Source organism: Melanerpes formicivorus, unplaced genomic scaffold (assembly GCF_026170545.1).
Source record: "Melanerpes formicivorus ecotype bairdi unplaced genomic scaffold, bMelFor1.0.p_v2 SCAF_12, whole genome shotgun sequence".
Classification (NCBI taxonomy): domain Eukaryota; kingdom Metazoa; phylum Chordata; class Aves; order Piciformes; family Picidae; genus Melanerpes; species Melanerpes formicivorus.
In genome coordinates, this window is record NW_027142364.1 from 5,045,452 (window position 1) to 5,072,665 (window position 27,214).

General features: G+C 39.3%; 1 protein-coding gene across 5 annotated transcripts in view; it reads left to right on the forward strand.

Annotated features, from left to right (window-relative positions):
• NAALADL2 (N-acetylated alpha-linked acidic dipeptidase like 2) overlaps window positions 1–27,214 on the forward strand; it is a 519,424-nt gene that overhangs the window by 319,841 nt on the left and 172,369 nt on the right. For all 5 annotated transcript variants that reach the window (XM_068145027.1, XM_068145026.1, XM_068145030.1 and 2 more), the window contains one exon: window positions 12,416–12,566. In XM_068145027.1, the coding sequence (XP_068001128.1) occupies window positions 12,416–12,566 (151 nt within the window). The remainder of the gene's footprint in view (window positions 1–12,415; window positions 12,567–27,214) is intronic.

Here is a 27,214-nt window from a genome sequence, read left to right on the forward strand (position 1 = left end):
ATGATCATTCCTTTTATCACTCCTAGTTTGTGACTGTTTTTCTAATCAGGAAGATAAATAAGTTCATTCTGAGTATTGATTTACTTAAAGGCATGCTAACCAAGTAGTTAAACACTGCTCTTTTTCATAAATGAAAGTAAAATATTCATCAGCCAATTAATAATATGCAGATTTCCTAGTTGATATATAGATATGCCTGAGGCTTACATATAGCATACTCTATATCATTATGTGTTCCATTTAGAAACATAAAATTAAACCAAGTGTAAATTTAAAAATACATAATGCTGTTATACAATAGCTAAAGGCGTTGTTATATTATATCCAAGGCATTATATTAAAGCATGAAGCCTGGATACAATGCTACACAGAATTGTTAGGGTTGGAAGGGACCTGAAGGATCATCTAATTCCAACCCCCCTGCCATGAGCAGGGACCCCTCATGCTAGATCAGGTTGCTCAGAGCCCCATCCAGCCTGGCCTTAAAAACCTCCAGGGATGGGGCTTCTAACAGTTCCCTGGGCAACCTGTTCCAGTGTCTCACCACTCTCATGGTGAAGAACTTCCTAACAGCCAATCTACGTCTACCCATTTCTATTTTTGTTCCATTCCCCCTAGTCCTATCATTACCTGACGTCCTAAAAAGTCCTTCATCAGCTTTCTGGTAGGCCCCCTTAAGATACTGGAAGGCCACAATTAGGTCTCCTCAGAGCCTTCTCATCTCCAGACTGAATAGCCCCATATATACATCCCAGAAGACAGTTGAGTAAGGGACATGTTTTGTACTTTAAAAGAAACAGACTAGCTTTGCATAGAATCTTCAAAGATAATAATTGCAAGAATAAGAAAATAAGTGGAAAGGAATATTTGTATTTTATTTTTTTTTGCAGAGGTCTAATGAAGGCAGTTGTACTTTAACAGCCTAACAGACGTTCTAAGATGCAATTACTTGAGGCAGCAAATGTACATTAATTAAAAATCTGTGACTGATTGTTATGTGGGTTGTGAGAACATCTGCTAATATCTTGATAGATACCATATAACATCTACACTCAGTGAGCTAGCAAAGGCAAAATCCTATTTTTATCTTGGAGGTGGTAGGATTACTTGAGCTGATTTGTGCTTTGCCTGTACTTTCAGTGTTGATATTGGAAAATACATACTCAAGGTATCCCAAGGACATTTCAAACACAAGCTACATGCAAGTTGAGAAGAGACTGTTGGGAGCATCAGATTAAGAGTTTATATTTAGAATAGAATAGAATAGAATAGACCAGACCAGACCTTTGAGATCATCGAGTCCCACCTATCACCCAACACCATCTAATCAACTAAAGCATGGCACCAAGCACCCCATCCAGTCTCCTCTTAAACACCTCCAGTGATAGTGACTCCACCACCTCCCTGGGCAGCCCATTCCAATGGGCAATCACTCTTTCTGTGAAGAACTTCTTCCTAACATCCAGCCTAAATCTCCCCTGGTGCAGCTTGAGACTGTGTCCCCTTGTTTCATATGATGCATAATGTGAGGGGTTAATGCAAGTAGGTATTTCATTTTCTGTCTGCTTATTTACTTCCTTAGTCTTTCCAATTATGTAACCAGAAATTTTAGAAACAACCTAAGGTGTTTTTCCTCCCATATTGTTGTCTCCATAGTTTTCTGTTTTGGTTTGGTTGATATTCTCATTCAAAACCTGTCTTGTTTGGAGAATTGTTTCTGGAAACCCTTCATAAATGTATGCATTTGTACAGAATTAATGCAGAGTTGAGTGAATAATAGTCATGACACCCCCAATCCTCAGGAGGAGTTATAAGAAACAGCTGGGGTAAATCACATATAGAAAAGAGGACACATTCCTGGCTATTAGGTGCATACAACACAAACCTCTGCTGTTTACTGTGTCTGTAAGTGTAGTACATCTTGTATTGATTCTTCAGTGTTTCAGACTGTGCACCATTTCTCATAGCAGACACAGCATAAGAATTTGAGAATCCCTATCGTGGATTTAACATATAAGTTGCTACCCTCTTCTTTACTCTCAGTAGATGATTTACACCACTACATAGCCATAGAGGTTTCCCTTATGGGCAAAGGCCAGTGTCTGTGGTGGTTTGAATCACCTCAGAAGGCTGATGGGTGCAGTGTAATCTGAGACGTAGCTGTTCCCTCCTCACAAGAGCTGCTTCTCCCATCACCTGAAAACGTATAACCATGTAATTGATTTTTACTGCATATAACTGAGAAATAAGGTACTCAGCTCTGTGGTCTGAAAGTGGAAAAACAAGCCTGTATGCTCACTGGTGTTTGATTTGCTGGAAGCACTTGGGTAATAAACTTAAACATTTAAAAAAAATTTTTCCCCTAAGACTGGTATGATGATGCCTTAAGCCTTTTGTGTGAGTATAGTCTTGAATTTAACAAAGAACCCTGAATCTTAACAGTCAAAGTATGAGGATAACTCAGTTAATTAGAGGCAAGTATGCTAAAACTCAGATTTAGGCAAGTATCTTGTTTGTGACTTCAGTTGCATGTATCTATGGCCAATGAATAAGAAACTCTAGTAAATGAAATTATATGTTCTTAATCCTTAAATTTTCCTGCATGCTGTCAGGTTGCCAGTTGTTAGCGTGACTATTCTGTGAGACAGGCACCTATGCACTGGCAGTGGATTGCAGTTCCAGTCTACACTGATGGGCTAGCAGCTCACTACTAGAAGAAACACCAGTGTGAAATTATTTCCTCAGCTGCCACTCACAGTGGCTTCACTGAGTCTCTGTAAGCCTGTCTCAGTTTGGACATCTGGCAGTATGTTTTGAGGGCAAAACACTGAAATTGTGTCTAAGATATTACTCCAACTATCTGCTCCTTAAATAATAGAGAATTCTCCAAAATGGAAAATGCAAATTCATCTTGGGTGGAAGGAAAAGGTTAAATAGATAGACATCAATAGTTTTAAATTGACACATTATATCTTTAGTAGCTCTTACTGTAGTGACAGGTAAAATCCCTTTAATACACCTATTTGTACTTTATTTGTGATGCTATTGACTGAGTATAAAGTATTGCCACTCATGAAAGTAATCACTTTTCTTTTGGATGAGACTTCAGGGTTCAATTTGTAACTAAAGAGATAAAAATAGGAGTTGCTGTCACATCCCATGGGAGTCAGGTCCTGTTCTTGGTGTTAAGGCAGGGTGGGAGCCTGCTCATCAGTTTGTTATAAGGCTTAGGGTACTGCAGTCTAACCTCTCTCTAACAGCACTGAGTCAGTGTGTCATTATTGCTGTGGTTAGCAGAAGTTGAGGAGAGAAGACACACCACAGGCTAAATGTATTTTCCCAAAAAAGAATAATGATGATCCTGGTCTGAGTGAGACCTGAGAGCTGCTGGCCCAGGCCAGTCAGCTGCCACCCAGCAAATCTGCAGGGCAAGTGCAGCTCATGTGGTGCCAAGAAAACCATATTTGCTGTAGCAAGTTGTCACAGCACTTCATGAAGATGGAGGTTGCAGTGGAAAGGTTTTGGGTTCTGAACACATTTGCCTTCCTTGTGGAAGGCCAGTATGGCAAACTGCAGAGGAAGCAATGTTCTTCCCCGTGCCCCACCCTGAGTATGAGCCACCAGGTTGTTCAGCAGTGCTTGCAAGAGATCTGATGTGATGTGAGGTACTGTAGTATGCAACCATACTGATAGTGAAAAGTTGGTCTGTCATTAGTTGTTTCATAGTTGGGATATCTCCTGGCTGGGCACTTGGTGCTGAGTTCAAAAGTGGTAAGGAGAAATGGACTGCAGAGGTCTGAGACCTCCCTGCAGTTGGAGCTAGGTGTCCTAATTGATTGCAGTGAACAGTGTGACTGCTGGAACAGTGAAACTGCAGCCTCCTTACTAGAGAAAACTTTGCATGGGTTTTTTTGCATGAGGTGCAAAATCACAGATGGCAGGGGTTGGAGGGAACAGCTGAAGATCATCTAGTCCAACACTCCCCGTTAGAGCAGGATCACCCAGAGTAAATCACGCAGGAAGATTGTTGTAAACCTGACCCCATGGCTTTCTTTATGAGAAGGACCCTGTGCTGTGTACATTGTTTGCAAATTGCATCTTGCTGACTTTACCTCATCTTTCTAGCAGTAGAAAAACAAATAAAATAAATAATGAGATAAATAACAAATGAATTTTAAAATGGGGGAAACTGGCAGATGTTACTTAGGTCTGTGACTGTTTTGGCCACTCAGTGGATTTTGCATCAAAAGTTTGGTAGAATGGATAAAATACAGCTAAGGATCTAATCAGTTTATTCCTGATGATTTACCGGGATTATAATGACATCCTTGTGTAATTGTTTTTTTTGTGTGATGGATCTTTATCTCTTTTCTCTCAATAATGGAGTCTAAACATAGACTGAAATAACCATGACCATAATCAGAAACAAGTTTCAGTATGAGCAAAGAAATGCTGTTGGCTTTTTGGAGGTTGCTCATCTGGATGTTCATTCAGTTTGTCTATTTCTTCTTTTTAATGTTTCCTGAGTATTTAATGGTACTTATTACACACACAATGCGCTCCTCTACATGCTTATTTAAATGTGAGTAGTATTTCCTGAAGATGTAGGCAGGCAGTAGCAATATGAAAGGCTTTGTATTATATACTCATCAAATAGTGAGGCTTTTTTTTTTTTTTTTCCCCTGGACTGTAAGCAATTCAATTATTTTGTTTCTGAAATAAATTAAGTAAAGCTTATTGAGTCCAATCAACCTTTGTTTCTAGGGAATTGTAGTTCAATTTCATTTTTAATTAGATTGATCATTGTGAGTTTCTTAGCAGTAGTAAGCAAGATCTGGCAATAAAATATGCACTCAATTTGTATTAAAAGTGCCTAAAATCTAGTGCAGGGTACTGACAGTATATCTGCCTTATGTTAAATTGTCCAAGTACCCTATTTTGAAAATTCCATTTTTAAAAGTTGCTGGTGTGTGACAAATTACTTTTCTTTGATAAGAAGATGAGCAGACAGTAAACAGGAAAAGAACAGCACAAAGCAGTCAGTTCTTTGTAGGCTTATCATCACATCCAGGACCATGGCATTACAAATTGTGCAAGGATTACAGGATTGCATGGAACTTTTTTTTCCCCGTTTAGAGATGGTGAAGGGAAAAAGTCTCAAGAGGTTATTCCTCAGCTACTACAGCAGGTGCTTGCCTCTAGGCCTTGGTTTCCAGTCAAAATAGTTGACAACAAGCTGAATTGTGATTCAGCATTATACATGGATGCTTGGAAACTCTTGATCCAGTTTGAGTTCTGCCAATTTCTGTGTTATGCAGGACTTTATTCCTTTTGTTGGCAAATACTTCTCTCAGCTTTGCACCAGAGAAGCTGCAGCTCTTTGCATGTGTGCTTTGATTCCCAGTGCTAATTGCCTGTCTTGTATTCCCTTGGGTTTCTTTTATCTTTGTTGGTTTTGTGTGTGTGGCTATATACCATCATTTGCCTCTGAGAATGAAAAGGGTCAGCTACACATATGGTAGTGGATAACTGGCATATAAGATATGTCTGTGGGAAGGTATGTTGTGTTTCATGACACTTTAGTTGCTCCTTCAACTGCAAAAGCATTCCTAGTGGGGGCTGCAGGATTCCAAGGACTCCTCATAGCCACATGTAGTGCAAAAAGGGATTTAGCTACTATGGTTTGAACTGTTATTCCAAGCTGAGCTAGCAATGTGGAAGACTATCTTACATCCCTCTGGTAGATTAAGATGCACTAAGGAAAAGCAAATTATCTTATTGTTTTGATTCTAAAAATATATATTCATAAACCTTCACAAATCAGTTTTCTTGTGGTTAGAGCTAATTTAAATGTCTACTGCCCTTGAATAGCACTTCTCTGACAGACAAATGTAGTTAAAGATACAACTTATGGTAAATTTATGTATGGAGTAGCTCTTACTCCTTGCTGCCATACAGCCTTATCACTCATATGCATGTTTTTATGATTAACATCCTAAGGTTTGTTACCCTTCCCTCCTGTTTTTCCTCCCACATTCTACAGGACATCCAGAAAATACAAGTGAGAAATCCCCTGTCCCATGAAAAAAGATAATTTTTAGATATAAAATACACAAGATTCTGAGAATTGAAAACTGTCAATGACATTTTGAGCTTTCAAAGTGGTTAATAAAGATGTCTTGAAATAAATCTTAGGTCTGCAAGTCAGGCTCTTTCCCCAAATGCACCTCAAAGTATCATTTGTCTGCTGTAAGTACATCACAGTTTTAAGGTCTTGCCATGATGCAGAGGAAGTATTTGACTTTGTATTGTTCAGGTATATGGCACTGTATGTCACAAACAGTTTGTTTAATGCCAATGCAGTATGCTTTCCATCTTCTAAGCCCTTTATGGGAATAGCCTGTTATGAGATCACTGTTGTCTGCATTTCTAGTTTTTTGATGTTTTATGCAGCATAATCTTTTTCCCAGACCTGTTTGTTCAACAGAGCTATGGTGTCATTCCTTAGACAAGGGCTGTGTTTGAGCTGAATAGGAAAGATGTATTTCTTTTCATTATCCCCATACAGTGAGCCATTAAACTGGCTATGTCTTCTGTCTCTTTCACTGTCTTTACTCAGTACTTTCAGGACTGGTCAGCAAAAGCCAAAACCTCTTCAAATAGTGTTTTTCCACAGAATTCTTTTGATCAATGTCCCTAGATTTGTCTGATGGGAAATACAGATGAAAGATTAAACATTAAATGCAGTATTAAATATTAAGGTTAAGCCAAAATTAACTTTTGCTGTTCTACTTGTTAAAAATATGTGAGTGGTATAAAAATGAAGATGTATGTAGCTAGGTGTTGGGGATTTTTTTTTCTGCCTTGAGTCTTGTTTGTCTTACCACTGAATCTTCCAAGTATTCTGCATTGTGGGAGGTAATTGAGAGGACAGTGGCATCTAATTAAATCTTCAGTATGCAAAGTCTTATTTTTCTCCTCAAGCAATCTGTTTCTGAAATAAAAAAGATGTTATGTCAGTGAGGTCTTCCAACAGTTTAAATGTCACTTTCCCCCTGCCTGGTAGTTTTACATACTGCCAGTTAGTAAAATGAGATGGGAGTTCCTTTCAGAGTGTCATGATTTTAATTGGAACTTCAGTAGAAAAAAAAAGGTAATTAATAATGTGTAGCCTGTCCAGCTAGTAAAGCTGTGTCTCAGATTAATGTCTTCTGCACATTGCTTACAAATAGAAAAATGCAGCAGTTAAAAACTGGTTGCTGTTATTTGTCTAATAAATGCTGATCATTGCACTGCAGTGTAATGACCGTAGGCCATGCAGCTTCTACAAATGTGTATGAACATATTTGATTTTAAACAGATATCAGTAATAGATACTTTTATGTATTTCTTAATATGTGTTTGGGATGTTTTCTTTCTTCCTCTGAATTCTTATTGTGTGCATTGTATTGTTTGGTTTACTGATAAGTTTTGATTCTTTAAGATTTTTTGCGGTTTTGTTTCTGTGCTCTGTGCGTATTATGACCTGAATATAAAAATTCTGTGTGCATTTTTAGATAGATTACCTCAAAGGGGCACAGAGAAAGGGGGATTATATACAGTCCATAAACACATCTGCAGGAATATCCATTAAGACTTGTAATAAACAGTACAGTTGAGAATCTGGCTTTAGGAAGAGGAAGGCTTCTGGTCTGAAGTTACACGGAAGAGGTTGTTTGCTACAATAACAATATTAGAATAAACCTTTATTAGAATAAACCAAAGCAGGTTGGAAGAGACCTTCAAGATCATCGTGTCCAACCCATCAACCAATCCAACCCACCCAAACAGCTAACCCATGGCACCAAGCACCCCATCAAGTCTCCTCCTGAACACCTTCAATGATGGCGACTCCACCACCTCCCCAGGCAGCCCATTCCATAGCGCAATCACTCTTTCTGTATAGAACTTCTTCCTAACATCCAACCTGAACCTCCCCTGGCACAGCCTGAGACTGTGTCCTCTTGTTCTGGTACTGCCTGCCTGGGAGAAGAGACCATCATCTGCCTGTCTACAACCTCCCTTCAAGTAGTTGTAGAGAGTGATAAGGTCACCCCTGAGTCTCCTCTTCTCCAGGCTGAGCAACCCCAGCTCCCTCAGTCTTTCCTCATAGGGCTTGTGTTCCAAATCCCTCACCAACTTTGTTGCTCTTCTCTGGACTCGTTCCAGATCTAGTATGAATTTTGCTGTACTGTCAGTAGCTGACACTTAAAGGCCTGTATTGCCTAATGAACTGTGATGTCATTTACAATAAGGCAGACATTGTGTGAAATACAATTTTGTAAAGTTTTTGTGCAGATTTAAGAAGATTTAAGGAGTGCCCTCTTAAGCTTAAAAAATCCCATGCTTAAGCGTTCTGTAAGTGCCTGGAGATAGAACATGTCCAATCTCTTTATTTAGGGTTCTTTTACTTTGCCAGACACATTTTGATATACTTTAATTTTATGTTTTTGCAATAAATTTGGTGATAAAAGTTAAGAAGGTAAATGCTTGCTTAATTTACTACTTACAGCTTTATGTCTTGGTATACCCCTCTCTAGACCATCTCAGTCCCTTTTCATTTGTGACTGTAATTTCCATTTTTTCATATAAATAAATTCACAAAGGTTGGGTATGTGATCTTCATGGTGCTGACATTATTCAGAAGCTGCTAGTGTACAGCATAATTGCTTTATTCTACTTTACACCATCCTTTTTCTGCTGTGTTCACAGAATCACAGTAACATTCAGGTTGGAAAAGACCCTCAGGGTCACTAAGTCCAACCGATAACCCTGCTCTGCAAAGTTCACACCTAAATCATATACCCAAGCACCACATCCAAATGACCTTTAAACATATCCAGGCTTGGTGACTCAACCACCTTCCTGGGCAGCACATTCAAATGCCTGACCACTCTTTCTGTGTTTTGGTTGGGTTTTTTTTCCCCCTAATGTCCAGTCTAAAACTACCCAGTCATAGCTTGAGGCCATTCCCTCTTATTCTATCACTAATTACCTGTGAGAAGAGACCAGCACCAGCCTCTCCACAATGTCCTTTCAGGTAGTTGTAGACAGCAATAAGGTCTCCCCTCAGTCTCCTCTTTTCTGAATTAAACAGCCCCAGCTCCTTCAGTCGCTCTTCATAAGATTTATTGTCCAGGCCCTTCCCCAGCTTCATTGCCCTCCTCACTCCAGCACCTCCACATCTCTCCTGTATGGAGGTGCCCAAAACTGGACACAATACTTGAGATGTGGCCTCGCCAGAGCTGAGTACAAGAGGACAATCACCTCCCTACTCCTGCTGGACACAGCATTTCTGATCCAAGCCAGGATGCCATCGTCTTTCTTGGCCACCTGGGCACACTGCTTGGTCATATTCAGTTGCTTGTTGATTAGAACCTCCAGGTTCCTTTCTGCCAGACAGTTTTCCAGCCACACTTCCCCAAGGCTGTAGTGCTGCTTGGGGTTGTGTTTGGTGTTGTGGTGGTACAGTAGAAAGGCCTTCAGAAACTTGTGAGTGATTTCAATGTACAACCTGATACTATTAGTGTAGTTATCTGTATACAGAAGGGAGGATCCAGCCAAGATGCACACTTTTCAGTAATGTGAAATCCATGCACATGAATGGCTTCTGAAGATGAGAACTTAATTTTGAGGTGCTTTGGGAATACGACTGCCCAGTGTGCTAATAATGTACCTAGTATTAAGAAGTAAAATTTAACAGAAGAGAACCGATAGTAGAAGGAAGAGATTTGTTTGGGGTTTTGTTGTTGTTTGTTTGTTTATATGTGTGAGGGAGTGGTTGTTTTTTTGTCTGAGGGGTTTTTGTTGGTGTTTTTTTTCCCCTCAGCACTAAGTTTGATTTATTACATGCTGTGAACCTCTCATTGAAAGTTGCTGCATTGTAAATTAGCTTTTCCAGACAGTGTTAGTTCTACTTGTTTTGAGTAAGAATAAACCCTACATGATGACAAAGTCACTTGCTCTATAGAGGTGTGTTACATCTTGTTCTGAACTGCATTGTCTTGCATAATGTATCATTGGACAGAGGAACAGGCTGTTCCATGAGTCAGTGAACAGGGGTTTTACAGCTTTATTTCTCAAGGTTGGATTTTGTGGTGTCAGATTTGTGGTCCCAGTTCCTGTATTTTTCTCCATCTGTCACATTCCTTCTTGTGGCTTCTTATATGGTTTCCCACTTGCATTGAGGGATGAGCTCTCAAGATTTTTATTAATGCCTTCTCAATGTGGTGCATTAGCAGGATTTGCCTCTTGTCTCCTCAGTGTCTCATTTTCATTAAATTTACAGGAACATACTGAGATCTGAGATGTTTTGTGCTGCGAAATAAGTCTTCTGTGCTAACTAATCAGTGGTTCAATCGCTACTGTGGATCAAGACACAAGCATAGAAAACAGACTAAAGAAGCCTTAAAAAGGCAGGGTTTTAGTGTTTTTAAATCAGAAATAAAGCACAACCATTAAAACTTTAGAGGAGGGATAAATGGGAGACAGAAGGGATGACCTTCAACAGGAGAGAGAGGAAGACAAACCGCAGTGCTGATTGTGTAGCTCCCTGCACATATAACACCATGACTGCAAAGAAGCTTCACAAAGATGGAGAACTGTCTAGACAGTAGCAGTCTGAATGATGTATTAATTTACCTGAAGGACTTAATCTACAGTCTCTAGCTATCTATGTAAAAAAAAAAAAAAATAATAATAAATCAGTATCATCTTAGATTCCTTGTGCTGGGGTATTTTATGGCTGTCCAACTGTTGACTGAAGAGGAAAATGGAAGCAGCATAGTTGCTGGCATAGTTATCACATCGCTGTTGGGAAGTTAAAAGGCAACAATTATAGCTGAAATCTGGAGACTGTTTTGTAATTTCTCAAGTGCAACCCAACTCTTTACTAGAGATTGTAGCCATGGCAGCAGTGGTTGCTGCACTTTGTCTATAACAGCGGTGTAGTTGCCTTCTCTCAGTGAAACAGAGGTATTTAATAGTGATTTCTTTTTAACTCTCTTACAAAAAGCCCTGCGTCTGTGTTTCCTATCTTCTATGCTATTATATAAGTCTGGAGAGGGGAAAACAAATATACTGGATATAGGAAAAGAAAAGACAGTTATTATTTTAAATCCTGGCTGTTAGATTATTTAGCTACCATGTGTCCTGCTTGTCTCAAGAGTGTCCCCTCCCCTTTTATTGTGCAGTCAAATCCTAGCTGAATATGAACTTGGATAGGAAACACAACAATACAGCAATAAACTAACCTACCACTTTGGAAATCTTTGTTCTTGCATGGTCTGTAGTACATTTGTAACCTTGTACGTTTTTAAACACCTGTGCTGGTCATTTGCATCCTCACTGTGCACATTCATAGAATCAATAAGGTTGGAAGAGACCTCAAAGATCATCAAGTCCAACCTGCCACCCAAGGCCTCATGACTACTAAACCATGGCTCCAAGTGCCACGTCCAATCCCCTCTCAAACACCTCCAGGGATGGTAAGTCCACCACCTCCCTGGGTAGCCCATTCCAATGGCTAACAACTCTATCTGTGAAGAACTTTCTCCTCACCTCCAGCCTAAACTTCCCCTGGCACAGCTTGAAACTGTGTCCTCTTGTTCTGGTGCTGGTTACCTGGGAGAAGGGACCAACCCCCTCCTGGCTACAACCTCCCTTCAGGCTGTCTGACAGAAAGGGATCTGGGAGTACTGATTATCAAGCATCTTAATATGAGCTAGCAGTATGCCCAGGAGGCCAAGAGGGTCAATGACATCCTGGTTTGTATTGGAAACAGTGTGGCAAGTAGGACCAGGGAGGTGATCATCCCTCTGTACTCTGCATTGGTGAGGTCGCACCTTGAATATTGTGTTCACTTTTGGGCACCTCAATATAAGAGAAACATCTAGGTGCCTGAGCAGGTCCAGAGAATAACAACTAAGCTGCTCTTAGAAGGACCTAGACAGCAAGTCTTATGAAGAGCAACTGTGTCTCTAGTATATGCTACATACATACTTGTGCATGTCCTGGAAGAGATTAGCTAAGCAGGAATGTCATTCTGCTAAAAATATGGAAAATATAGGAGATCTACTCCAGATCAATTAATAAGATTAGTTTCAAAACTAAGGCATTTTGCAAGGTGATTATCTATAGCACATGATGGTTAGGGTTGTAAGTCTAGCAGGTGTCAAATGAGATGGGAGAAAGGTGGCTCCACTCACCTCTCTTTGGGTATGTTGTTGAATCATGGTCATCTAAATATAATCTCCAGCACACCAGCTCTGTCTGATTATCACAGTAAAGGAGGTGAAGGTGGAACAAGAGTTGCAAAATCTTAAATGCAGTTGTAGTGAGTATTTCCTCAACATGCTGTGTTGTTTTGTTTCTCCAGCTTTCTCTCTTAGAAGACGTGGGGTTTGGTGGTGTTCTTCTTTATGTTGATCCATGTGACTTACCAAAGACTTCAGATCTTGCTGATAAAGCTTTCATGGTTTCCTTGAACAGCGGAGGAGATCCATCAACACCTGGCTATGCCAGTATTGGTAAGTACTGTTCAAAACATATTCAAGTCATGGATATTTCAATTCACTGTAGATTAGTAAGTATAGGAGTTAAAAGTCCAAAGCAAATCCTGCTTTGAGTAAGAGAACGCTGTAATGCAGCATGGCTCAAAGGATGGAGTCCAATCTCAGAAGTGCTTTACTCTAAACTCTTGGCACAAAGTCTGTACTTCAAATAATTTATTTTGTTGGGGTCTATCTTTGTGTATTCACACATGGAACCATTATTCCTGCCAGCTGTGCAATACTGATACAGTGGTTTCTGACCAGGTTCCATGGAATCTGTCCCCACCGCAAGAAGTATCCTTCCCTTCATTCTGTCTTCCACATTCATGGTATAGTTAATAGAAGCTTTTGATCAACAGGTGCAAGTGCAGCATAATCAGAAATTCATATCTGGAAAGACTTAAGAAAAAATGTTGCTTGCAGTGTCTTTGTGCAATTGGCACTTGAGTAGTATGTGTTTGTTTAGCCTTGTTGCAGCCCTGCCTGGATAGACTTGATCACCAATTATGCTTTTCTAAATACATATATTTTCAAAGTAAGAGAAATAACTTTTTGTTTTAAGAAACTACATAGTCTTTTATAAGTATAAGTTGTTTTTTTTTTAAAGCAATAAGTAGAAGCAGCAGCATATTTGACTTGTATGTACTACTTAAATCTCCATTCTGGCAGTTCATTGAAATGTGTGTTCTGCTTCTCTGCTGCCTTTTCAGCTTTACAACCTTTTTTTACTATCTAACTATTTGGAAATGTATTAAGCAGCAGTCTATGAGTTTGTGACAAGGCTTCATCAAGAATATTTGGTCTGGTTACGACTTCAGGCATCTCAGGTCCGACTTGAATTGGCACTAAATCAACTGAGGCAATGCTGAGATACTTCATGACTAGAATGGCAGAAAATAGAAATATTTGCCTGGTTGTCAAAGAAGGGTGTTAACAATTCACAGCATGAATGCTCTGACAGCTCAGTGGGAAAGAAATTGCACATTTTCTCAGTGTCTCAGTGTACCTGACCTAGTGTTCTTAAAAGTGCCCTGGGAGCTACAGAGGTAAATGTAACACTCTTTAAGCTTTATTCTTGTTCATTTCATGGAGCTATTTGAAGAAAAAAACCAGTTTGTTGCTTATCTATCTGGCTGACTCCTTAATGTTTTATTTACCCTACATGAAAAGTAAAGCTAATTAAACCATATACACCAAGATGATGATGCTACTTCAGTGTCTAAACCTTATGTGTTGGTATTCTGTCAGCAAATGCTCTCATCAGCAATATACATTCCAGCCCACGGTTTGGGAAAGGAACTACATAGAAGACTCTGATACAAGTACAGTGATGATTTCTACTAGGACCTTTAGGGTGGCTTGTCTGTGGTTTTAAAACTCTGAGCTATATCTAAAAGCAGGAAGAGGCTATCATGTTCCTAAAGTCATTTATATGTTGCTCACTGAATGCAGTGATGAGCTGGAAAGTGCTCAAAGGAATACTTGAGCAAAGTCTTATTTTATGGTTCTGTCACTGAAAGGTAGATCAAATAGAAGTAATTTCTGCATTTCTGATGATGACTTTCTTCCCTGGAGACTATGAATCAGTGTGGTTAGAGGTAACTTGTGGCTGGGACAAATACAAATATGTCTGGAGTGCAGACTTTTCCTTGAGGGATGTGCTTGCATATAAAGGTAGTTAAACTGGTGGCATGTCGAATAAAAGTGTCAGATACCCAAGGCTGCCCTATCACTTTGATTCACAGAGTGTAGCACACAGTACAAGAGACTTTATGGGAAGCTCCTGCTTAAGATATTGGCATATCTGTGATAGGACCTGCACTTCACACACTGATGAAAGAACTGTTACAGTCTCAGGGACTGCTCCTGCCACCATCTTCCCCTTTACTGGGAAATTCTTAGTAAGATGGGTGACCCAAAGCTAGTCCTGTTATAGATGAATAAAGGATAGGAAACTTGTATTTTCCTGTTGCTGCCTATTTTTCTCCTCTTCTTTTAGCCTCAACTAAAATTTGTCTGTGGCATCAGAGTATTGGACTGCTTCAGAGTTTCTTCTTGACTCTTCAGGAAATGATACCATTTATAGATCTCTTCTCAAAGCCACAAACATTTTCAGATAGGTTTGTTTTATAGTGCAGTGAGAACTTTTGAGTTCTCATGAGGTTTTAGCTTCAATTTTCTGTTTCATGAAGATGAAATTCATTGCTTCTACATAAGAGTTATTTTAGAATGTACAGAAATGGCTTGGGGATGGGTTTGAGAGGCCTACTACCTGGGAGTGGAATGATTTATATTTTTTGGAATCTCTGTTTTATAAAGGGGAAAAGGCAATGATGTGGAAAGGGAACAGCACTTATGTAATAGTTTCTGCAGCTTTGTTTGATAATTTAATTGTTCTGTTTGATCTTGAAGGTCTCATCCGGTCTGGTCTCCTATTCCATTCCTATTCCATTCCTATTCCATTCCATTCCATTCCATTCCATTCCATTCCATTCCATTCCATTCCATTCTATTCCATTCCAAAGACTTTCCCAATGTCCCATCAGTCCTGAAACAATTGTATGAGCCTTTGGGAGCATGAATTTCTGTCTTACTGATTCTGCCTTGCCAAAGACATCCTCTGTTTTTAGAAATCTTTCTTCCCTCTTCCTGTTTTTGAACTGGAACAGATCCAGTGGGTGATACTCAAGGAATTCTATGTATAGGATTAAGACACTTGAAAGGGACATAAGAGACATGTCAAAACTTGCCTTGAACTTAAAGAATAGCATGAAACTTGAGTGGCTTTCTCCACCAATCTATTTTTTTTCCCCCCACTTTGTCTTTTTTGAATGCTGCACTTCCTTTCACCTACCTTTGTATGGCAGACACATAGTAGATTTCTCCATTGCTAGGCTTCTGAGCCATTTTAAATCAAATTTGTTTCCACACACGAAATGGCTCAGTAAACAAAAATATGGATAGAACCTATTTGTCAATCCTAGTATGTAAATAGGAAAGTGTCACTGTGATAAGCATTAAGAACCGTGCCCTGAGATAAGGCACCTCATAATAGAATTCCTATCTGTGCAGTGGTGGAATAGAAATTATTTCATGAAGAGTTCAGGCAGCATCATAGAAAATACTGAGAGCTTAAAAAATGCTAAAATGGAACAGCTGTAAAATACAATCTTATGCTATCATCTGGAGTTCCAAGTGTAATGTTGTTTCAGAGGATTGGTATGCAGAGGTTTGAACAGTAAGGCAAAGTGGTGTATTTGAAAGTAGTCCATGCTTCAGGTCATTGTTAACAGCTAGTCATGTGAGCAGGGTTGCTCACATGTAACACAGGGTAAATGCATATTCTCCCTAGAACAGAATAATGGTTGGTTGTAGGATGAGATTTCAGAGAAATTGGTGGGGTGTGGACCCACTGCTGGTCACAGCTTACCCCATCAACCAAGTCTGTGGTTCCTCTGAAAGGACAAGAATGCTGGACAGGCAGGGGAATGGAGGGCCAGGAATAAGGCAGGGTGAAGGTGCTGCTTTAACAATTTCTGGTTTATTTCCTACTATCCTACCATTTTTGTTTCTCACTATCATAATTAGCAATAGTTGCCACATGACTGTAACTGACAAGTGATTTCCCTATCTTTATCTTGACCAATGAGCTTTTCTGTCTCATTTTCACCCTGTATCCTGTTGAGTAGAAGGAGTGAGAGTGTGTCTGGTTACATGTCTGGAAGCTGGCCAAGGTTAACCCATCACAATGTGCTTTCCATGTTTTGATAAATTACAGCAAAAGTTAAAGAACCCCATGTATGCATCATAAAGAGCCTGTGGCATTTACCTCTTTAATCATGTGTCATTCTTTAATTGACCTTAGCCAGTTCTGCAGGGGACACAAGGAACTACTGCTACTACTTGGAATGTGGGTAGGTACATGCATGCTGTGATGGAAATGTATTCCTGCTTTATTTATAGCCAGCCTTATGATTCTGTGTGTGTGTGTGTGCTTCCTGCCTCATATCCGAGTTTATCCTTATTCTCCTTTACTTCATGGTATTTTGCTCCTCTGAAGCAACCAGCTGAGCAGAAGTTAACTAGAAAACAGAATGTTGTGTAACAGTTTTAACCATGAATATGCAGCATATGTTCTAGAATGTTTTGTTATAAATCATCATGACTTTCTACAAGATGTCCTCAGCCCTGGTTTGTCTGTTCTTTTAAAGAACAAAACACAGTTACAAGGACAGTTCTGCTGTGCTTGTCTTTGCAGCTGAGAAAATGATCCTATATTTTTTTTCCTCCCAAATTTGTGTTTACTTTGTGCTAATAGCATCAGATAAATGGAATAGGAAGATACTTTGGTGTAAAATGACTGTCTATATGCAGGCTTCTGGGTGGTTTTGTTTTGTTTCATGTGTCTTAAGGGCAAACTGAAACTGGGGAGAAAAAATATGACACTGTAAGTTTATCTAATGGGGGGGGAGTGGATGTGAGTATATGTAAACATATGTTCTTGATAATTTTTTACTTATGACATCATTTTAGTGATTGCCATAAATAAACCTCCAGACTTTATCACTGAGATGCAGTGTTGTTTTCTGCATGAATATAAAACCCCCCAAAAAATCTCTTCTAATGCAACAGAGAAATGAATCTTTTGAAAATACTGCCTTTTGAACAGCCAGCACAGTAAGTAATAATTTCAGCAGATTTTTCAATAATACCTCTAGAACTGAGGCTTCAAAAGGTATCTGAATCCATGATCTGCCTCTTCAGATTTTGCAGGATATAATAAAACAAGTACATTTTTATTTAAGTAGCAAATTACATTTTCTGAGCTGTTTGAGCTTTGTGGGTTTTTTCCCTCCCGTCTGGCTTTCAGTTGGAGTAGCATCTCTTTAAATCTGAGAAAATCAGTTGGACATCAAGATAATTTAGGTTCACAGGTTTGTATGTGTGGAACTCTGTATTATGTATCAGCTGTCATTTTATCTTCCCTCGTGTGGGGAGAGAAATATTTCAATTGAAAATGTCTTGATTTTATCAATTAGACTATTAGGAGTTGACTACGGTACTGCAAGAGCTTGCTAGCAGCATTTATATTATGTGACTCTTGCAAATGATGTATTGAAGCATGTGGTCAAATCTTCTCTCAAACAGAAAATGAACAAAAAATGTGGGTTTTAAAAGAGCTGTGGAATTTACAAGTGGTAGTACCAAATTATTTGAAAAGCAACACAACAAAGCTCCCTATGCTGCAAAATCAGTTCAGTGGTAAAACCTACTGCCTAAATACTTCCTGGTGCCTTAGAAGCTGGAGAGAGCTACTCAGTATTTCTGATGTTGCAGACAGTTTCAAGCTGCTAAACAGCCTTAACTCCCTGCAGAACATTTTCTAGCTGAAGCCACTTCGTCTCTCATCCTGCAAAAACAGCACTTTAAATGGTGTCCAGATTAAATTTTGAAGCTGCTCAACTTGCAAGTTAGTTTAGCATATTTAAATCTTTTGTGCAGTCATGATTGAAAATAATCCTACCATAGCTTTACTGCCATAATATTTCAGCTCAACATTTTGTTCAGCTGTGTGAACGAGCTAATTTATTATGTGCTCAGGAAACAGCCAGCATCACTGTATGGTAATAAGTCTAGCTGGTGTGTTGGAATCTGCTACTACAGAAGCAGAGAGGCTTGCAAAGTCTAGTTGAAATCACTTGTCTTTGCATGGGCTGAAAATCCATGGCTTTATAGCATCAGGAAGTTTTACAAGGACTCCCTTGCACTCCTATATACATACATACAACCAAGGAGTGCTGTATGGAAATGCTGTTAAGAAGTAGATGAGACCCAAGACAGGATATTCAGGAAATATCGTAGTAGATTTATGTGTATGGATGTGGAAAGGAATTACTTTTGTTTGTAAAAGTGGAGAGCTGAATAGTTGTGTGTTTGCTCACGTAGCAATATATAATGATCCATTTTAAAAAATAGCAGAGCTCTGAACTGACTCTCAGCTAGAGGCCAATTTTATGGACCACTTGCTCTGTTGCCAGTCATTTGCTACTTAAATGCCCTTCTCTGGCCGTGACAGTGGTTTCTTCTGATCATGTATCTTTCACAGCCTTTTCCAATGGCCTTTTGTGTTTCAGGTGGGAGCTGTTTTCTTTCAGACCACGATTAAGGTAATGCTACCTGAGATTTTTTTTTCATCCAGCAATGTCTAGCAGATAGGCAGGAAGGCTTTAGCAGTGTTTGTACTCAGACTTGAAATCTGAGTTTATGGCAAAAACGTGTATAGCAACGACAAACCCAATACTATCTTTTTCAGGTTTCTGCTAATTGCAGCCTGTAAACACTTTTCTTTGTTTACTGCAAGTGAAGGAGTAGGTTCAGGGGAGACTTTGTTGCTGTCTACCTGAAGGGAGTTTGTAGCCAGATGGGGATCCGGCTCTTCTCCCAAGCAACCTGTGACAGAACAAGAGGACAGTCTCAGGCTGTGCCAGGGGAGGTTTAGGCTGGATGTTAGGAAGAAATTCTTCACAGAAAGAGATTGGCCATTGGAATGGGCTGCCCAGGGAGGTGGTGGAGTCATCGTCCCTGGAGGTGTTTAAGAGGAGACTGGATGGGGCACTTGGTGCCATAGTTTAGTTGATTAAATGGTGTTGGATGATAGGTTGGACTCAATGATCTTGAAGGTCTTTTCCAACCTGATTAATTCTGTATCCTTATTAATTGGTGATGACAGTGTTGCAAGCAAGCAGTCATCAGTGGTGCTGCTGGTATTTGGGTGTCCAGAATGGGCTTACAACCTTTTGAGTAGACTTCTTTCTGAAGGTTCCAAAACTTTTGTTATAGTACTACAATGAATCCACAGCAGTGCCCAAGGCTGATTTTTCCTTTGTTTCTAACAGCCAAGTCTAATTACCACTGTCTCCCATTTCAGGTGATATATTGTGTGTTCTGAAAATTATACTTGTCAAAATTTAAAATATTCTCTTTTAATATGACTGTTCAGGCAGCTTGGATTTAAAACTCATTAATTTTTTCAGTGAAGAGCTACATTTGTTTAAAAGAAATGCTGGGAGGTAGAATATGTTTGTTAGTTTAGGCTGAATTTAGTTTCTAAGTTTGTATGCAGGAAGGAGATTTGTTTTTTTAAAGCCATTAATTTACTTTTTCAATTTCAAAAATCTGAACTTCTTTCTTCTATTTAAAGCTTGATGAAATACAGTGAAGAGACAAAAAGGTTAACTAGTAGTTATGCCTTTTTCCTCATTTATTTTGTGTGTACAAAGCAAATAACTGCTTCGTGTCTGTGTTTTACCCTTGCATACTGCTAAGAAAATGCCACTGGGTAAAAAGCAGGCATTCCTGGTAGGCTGTACTAGTTATTAATACTACTGTAATTGCCAGAAACACAACTGTCTTAATTTATGGTTAGACTCAGCCAATAATTTTTGCCATGTAGAAAGAAGCCAAAGAGGAAGCGCTGCAAGCACAATGACTGTAATGCAGTTTCGGTACCCCTCACATTAAGATAAAGCAGATAGTAGCTATAGTTGGAATTATAAAGAATATATTAGAATATCTCTCTAGATAAGGACTTATATTTGCTAATAATGCTTGGTTAACTTTCTCATATTTTTGTGCCTGTATGTAATACAATGGTTTTTTGTCCTAGCACTCTGGGCACAAGTTAGGCTACTATAATGTAACAGTTAACATATTGCAGAGCTAACACCTGGAAGTGCACCTGCATAGTGTCAAGAGCACTGTGAAGTCATCTGGCTGATTGTTTAAGCAATTAAAGATGTAATTAGTTTTAGAATTGAATTTTTTTTTTCTAGTGCAGTTCGAATAGTACAAGCCAGAATAAACCAAACCGTCTTTAATTCGACTTGATCTTTGTTCCAGCCCACTGCTTACCATTTTCAGCAGCTGTATAAAAAAAGATAATAGTACCTCTTGCTGCCTTCAGACAGGTAGAAACTCCCCCAGAAGAAAAACTAATCATCTTAGAATGGCAATGTGGAAAAGACTTTTTTCGTTACATAAATGTCATATTCTGTAGTACCATTCTGTAGAAAACTGAAAGACATAAATAATCCATCACTGTTTGGGTTGGGCCAATATTCAGAAGCATTTTGTTTGTACTTTTCAGGATTTCTTTCAGACTTGCGTTATTTTCCTTCAGATGCAGAAGAATGTTCTACTCAGGGACTGGGGATAGGGAGGAGAGAAGAAACTGTTTAGCTGGACAAAAAGATCGGTGAAGGAACCTTATGAGACAAGAGAATAAACAGCATCAAATGGGATCAAAACAATTTAAACACATTAGGAGTGTGGTTTCAGTGGCAGTGCATCCCAGAGCGTGGTGTGATGGAGCAGGTGGGATGCCTCTGACACTGATGTCAGTAAAGGGATCATAGCCCTTAGTACAGGAGAGGAGAATCACAGAATGCATGACCTTGGAAGGGACTTGTGAATATTGTTGGAAGGACAAGCCACAAGCTTGAAGCAGAGTCACAGTGTGTTGCACAAGATATTGTCCTTTGTGATTCTGAGCATCTTCAAGCATGTGCCAAAAAACTCTCTGGGCAACCTCTTCCAGCGCTGAACCACCTTTATCACAGAACAGGTTTCCTTCTGCTTGAGGGGCATTTCCTGTATTTCGGTTTGTGCTTGTTGCTCCTTCTCCATTCACTGGAGAATAATCTGGCTTCATCTTCTTCCACACTCCTATCAAGTATTTACACATGTTAAAATCTCTGGAAGTCCTGCTCAAGAATAAATGGTCCCATGTTTCTTAGCCTGTCCTTATACATCAAGTGCTCCAACCCCTTAGTTATCTTCCTCTAATTGCTGCTCTCTTTTTTTCCTTCTGACATGCTTCTCAATATCACAATCTATACTTATTTCTGTAGTTTGAATGCTGAAATATAGTGGTAGATAAAGTTTCTTAGGCATGGAAGAATGTGGCTTTGCAAAATGCATTTAGAGTAGGGAAGAAGTGAGTCATCATGTCCTGTGGTGTCTCCTGGATAAAAGGTGCTTCCTCTGCCTCGACAGGTCTGGTGTTGCAAACCATTACAGGCATACTGTCTCAGTCGTCTCAACAGAATAGAATAGAATTAACCAGGTTGGAAGAGAGATTTGAGATCATTGAGTCCAACCCATCATCCCACATTACCTAATCAACTAAACCATGGCACCAAGCACCCCGGTGTGTCAATATGGCTGTAGACATAGTTTCCTGTTAAGGGACATCAGATTCATATACTCTTGCTGGTAGCGAGTTCTAACACTCCTTTATGTAAGAGATCATGTCAGTTTTGGTGCAAATTTGTTCTCTCCTTTACTCTACTAAAGCAAATTAAAGTGCTCTGATTGTTCTGGGAAAGCCTGGAGCTTCATTTCGGGAAAGGCATAGTACCGGGAAAAGTACTTAGGGGTAGAGATGGCCAGGGGCCATCTGTGCAATACAGGAGAATGACATAAATATGTGAGAAAGAATTTCTGTAACAAGGAGGCTGTCACAGCTTATAACGCTGCTTTCTTCACTGCTTTTGGAGTAGTCCTGTACGTGGTGATGCCAGTCAATATTTGCTGTGTGATGGGTTCAGTGCCAGAATAAGAAGCAGTCAGTTTGTTGCCAGATGCTTTTGTTATCTGATGTGGTTTTCATGTGCAAAATGAGGCTATGAGAATGATTTGAATAACCTTTAAGAACTTTGGTAACTGTTTTAATTAGGACAAGAATTTGCACAGAATATGTGTAACATCCAGTACCTCCTATATGCTAAATTTACATCACTGACAAGAGGGTCTGTTGAGTTAGTGGGGAATAGAGATGAGTGGAGCCTCCTGAGTTATTTCAAACTTCATTGAAGTCATAGATCTTTTAGAATAGTGGTATGAGGATTTGCATATTTATTTAAAATATTGTGCTGTAGGGACCTCCCTTCACAAACTCTGTAATGAACAAATGCTTCTGCTGCCTGCTTGGGAGGTAATTTATTTATATTTTTTCATATAGCAGATGTCATCTAAAGCTGACACGTGGTGACAATCAATTCCTTTCTGCTATAATACTCATGACAAGGAGCCTAATTTTAGAACAGCTGGCCCCCTCGTGTTTTAAAATGCCTAAGTTGTTTGTTATTTTCTTGATTTCCAAGCATCAGCAGTCTTTCAACTAGTCCACTGTGCGGTTTCTGCCAAGCCTAGTTTAATCCAGAACTGCAAGGGATTTTCAGCAATATTGCAAATCATTACACCAACATTCTGAAAGATCTCTTTGAGAGAACTGAACCACCCGTTGGCAAGCCTTCAGCAGTTACAGCTTTGGCAATAGTAATTTTTGCATAGATTAAACTCCATTTTGCTTTTATAGGAGTATATGAGGTGTGGTAAAGCTATGAGTCAGTTCCCTTGTCAGTTACCCTTTCTCCCTCCCCAAAATCACTGTATTAGATGTGACTGAGTTTTGCTGGTAAGAAACAAAGCATTTTCCTGGACAGTAGTATTGTGTGCTTCTAACCAATTGAAAGAAGAGATCAATCACCTGGTATGGACTGTCTTGAGGAATGTTTTAGAAGTCTCCTAGAAAGAGAGAATATAGGCTTTGCAATGGTAGTGTGAGTGGAATGTTTCTTCAGTTACAATTAGTTGTGTAAAGATTCTGTGGATGATTTCATATAAGTATTTTGTATGGTTTTTGTTTTAAAGGGGCGGGGGGGTGGGGGGGTGGGGGGATGGAGAGGAAGGTGATGTATTCAGTAATACCAAAAGTGAAGGTATCAAATGGCTGCTACTGCTTGGTTAATTTTGCTTTGTAGTTACTTTTGGTCTGTAAGCCTTAGGTTGTTCAATGCACTTACTAATTTTTTATTATTAGCATTCTATTTTTTAAAGTGGAAGTGTTACCTTGTGAGCTTCAGGACACTAGAGGAAGCCGAGAAGCACAGCGTGGCTGCTGTCTAATAAAAAGTAAAATCCCAACCCCAGCATGCAAATGAGGAAAACATCCATGGATTTTAAGTAGGTTTTATAACTGGTAGGCATTGCTCATGTGCTTTCAGTAATTTTTGCTTGTTAGTACAACATAGCTAAGCACAGAAGCATGCATGAAACTCTGCCTCAGTAATCCTGAGGCAGTCAACAATGTTTTCTAGAAGTTGCAGCTTCAGTTTTACTTTTCGAGTTTCTGACAATTTCATCCAGTTAAAGGGAACACATCTGTGTATCTGGAGTCTGGATTTATCAACTGATTTACACAATGGGCCTGCAATTCTGAACTCTGAAGCCCTGACTTAGGAACAAGTGCTTTAAGAAAGGATTTAGTTACCTCTCTTGTTCGCTTTGCCAGCTGAAAAGTTGAATTGCAAATCCTGTAATAGATTTACAAATCCACAAGCATATGTAGAAATACTGCAAGAGATTTACAAATCATAGCATAAATCTTAATAAAGTAATATTTAGCTATACAAATCTGTACTCATTTCTAAGTTAAAATCTCTGTCATCCTAGCAGAGATCATTCTTCGGTTTTTATGTCTGCTCTGGTTTGGGTCAGGCTCTTTATGATTATTATTTTGTTCTATGGGACCTATGTTTATTAAAATACTTTTCTTTGTGGCTCATTTTCCCCCCTTCAACTCCATAGAATAAAACCCCCTAAATATTATCTTCTGAGCAGAGCAAGAATTTGACATTCATAGAAATGGTTACAAAAGCTGTTTCCTCCCTGGTGGTTGCATTATAACAGAAATGGGCAACTGAAACTTGCATAGAAGTATAGTCATTTAGTAAGATGTTTGTCTCATACTAGGCACAGCTCAATGTGGATCAGTTTTTGAAAAGGCAAAATTTAAAGACATTTTAATGTCTTGTCTCGCCTTAAGATGAGGAAAATCCTAGGTTTAATGTTTTGTAAATGTCATTTCCTTGGATTTGTTGTGTGCGGAATACATGAGTATTGTGAATACTGTCTTTATGGTGGTGCCAGACATTGGAACAGATTGCCCAGAGATATTGTTGCCCAGAGAAGATATGAAAAATGCAGCTGGATGTCATCCTGAGCCACTCGATCTAAATGATGCCGCTTTGAGCAGGGAGGTTCGACTGGGTGATCTCCAGCGTCCTTTGCAGCCTGAACTGTTCTTAGATTCTGGGAGCAAGCAATGAATTTTAGAATAAATTCAGCCTGACAGCCATTTTTTTTGTTGACAGAGTTATTAAGAAAATATAATAATATAAGTGATTTTGGACAGGGTGGCCTAAAAGAACCCTGGAACTGTGGATGTGAAGCCAGGAAGCCCCAGAGTATACCTGCTAATGGTTTCTCTTGCAGTCCAGCTGATAGGAACTGTCTGACTGTAGCACTTTAGGAGAACATGTCTGTATGATAGCAAGGGATGTAAGAGATCAGGCCTGAACAGATTCTGCATGGTCTTTCCTTTTTCCAGGTTTAAGTTTTGACCCAATACATTAATCAACAAAATGGGATGTGTGAATAAAATGTGATTTTGGCAGATGTATAGTTTGTTTCTCTGTTTTAAGTGGAGTTCAAGGGATTTTGTAGGAACTATTATGGAATTATTTTATTTGAAGCAGCTGTTATTATTGACTGTGTCATACTTTTCATTTCTTCATCTTCGCTCTTGGTCAATAGTTTAAAGGACTTTGATCTTCCTGATGATAAAGAACAAGATGCACTGTGTGTTGATAGTATGCAGCCATTTAAATTGGTCTTGATCCAGTATTAAAGTAGGGGAAAGCTTCTATGACTCCTATTGTAATTGGCAGACAAAGGAAGACAAGATTTAACATGTCCATCTAATGCAATTTCAACACAATGGCAAGTATTCATTCATGACCCAAGCTAAAGAGTAAAAATAGCAGTAATTGTCTGAACTGAAAGAATCAGTGAATGTTTTCTGAGAGCTATAAGTTTAAAGAGATGGATGAAATGTGGATGGTTATTATTAAAGTCTATAGACTGCAGACATTAAAGAAGCTTTCTCAAACAGCACTGGGTGCTGTGTAGTGAGGAAGATGCCAGGATGAAATGCATTTTAGAGTCTTTATTAAGGTATTTCTGGCACGTGGTGAGAAATGTATTGGTTGTATGACATACCCTGTAGTGCTTAATCATTTTAATCATTTTATTTTTCTCTATGACTGTAAGAAATGGTCTTGGTAGTTCATAGTTTTAGAGGGTGCTAAAGGAATTGCACAGTCTGAATAGGAGCTATATCCAGTGGTTCTGAGAAATGATGACAAAAAGGAAAGGACAAAAGAAACCTTGAGGTCAAATAGTGTCTGTATTAGCTGCTGCAACATCACAGTTTTCTTCATGATTCTTTTGTGGAGCAGGATTCATGAAAAGCTACTTGGAGGTTTCCTGGAAGGTCAGTTACAGTGACCATCACAGTCTTTCTGGTAGGTGCCATGGTTGCTGAAGAGTGTTCAAGACTAATTTTTCAACATGAAAGCAAGGTGTCACTTCTGGAAGAAGTGTTTGCATTTTTAAATATGTTGCTCAAGACTTTGGGAGTAGGAAAGCTTTTCTGAGACTCAGAAATGTCTGCTTCCACCTTTATTGCTCTAGCTATGATGAAGTTTTGTGGATAGAGTGATTGTCTGACAGTCAGATTTATCAGGTGGATTTTCTGAAATAGGAGTTTGCTTTTGTAGCATTGTGTATCCATTCCACTCTCTGTATTACATCTGTAGACATACATACGTTTGCTGCTTTTCTTAAGCTATGTCTGATAGCCCAGGAAAGCTGAACTGAGTTATTAGTAGCTGGTTAATGCTGGAAACATAATTAATTGACGTTGTTAAAGGAAAAAGAAAATAGAGTGTGTCCAGAGAAGGGCAACAAAGCTGGTGAGGGGTCTGGAGCACAAGCTCCATGAGGAGCAGCTGAGGCACCTGGGGTTGTTCAGCCTGGAGAAGAGGAGGCTCAGCAGAGACCTTATTGTTGTCTACAACTGCCTGAAGGGCGGGTGGTTGTAGCCAGGTGGGGGTCGGTCCCTTCTTCCAGGCAACCTGTGACAGAACAAGAGGACACAATCTCAAGTTGCGCCAGGGGAGGTTTAGGCTGGATGTTAGGAAGAAATTCTTCACAGGAAGAGAGATTGGCCATTGGAATGTGCTGCCCAGGGAGGTGGTGGAGTCACCATCACCGGAGGTGTTTAAGAGGAGACTGGATGAGGCACTTAGTGCCATGGTTAAGTTGATCACATGGTGTTGGGTGATAGGTTGGACTTGATGATCTTGAAGGTCTTTTCCAACCTGGTTGATTCTGTATCTGAATACTTATGATTTTTCAGGTCCTGGCAAGAATTTTATACTTGCTTCCAGAAAGAAAAGAAAAATCTAATCATTACAATGCCATAGGCACTTTGTTACTTTAATAATGATGCAGGTTTGTTTATGTGGATAATCTGCATGCATGTTATTTTAGCTAAAGGATATCCCTTTCATTTTAATGTGTTGCCTGTTTCCTAGCTGTCACGGAAAATGAGATTAAAAGAATTCATAGTAACAATACTTATTTCTTTAATATTGCCAAGCTGTGCTGTTCAACTCCACTCTGTCACTGCTCTACCAGATTATTATTGAGTCAGATGA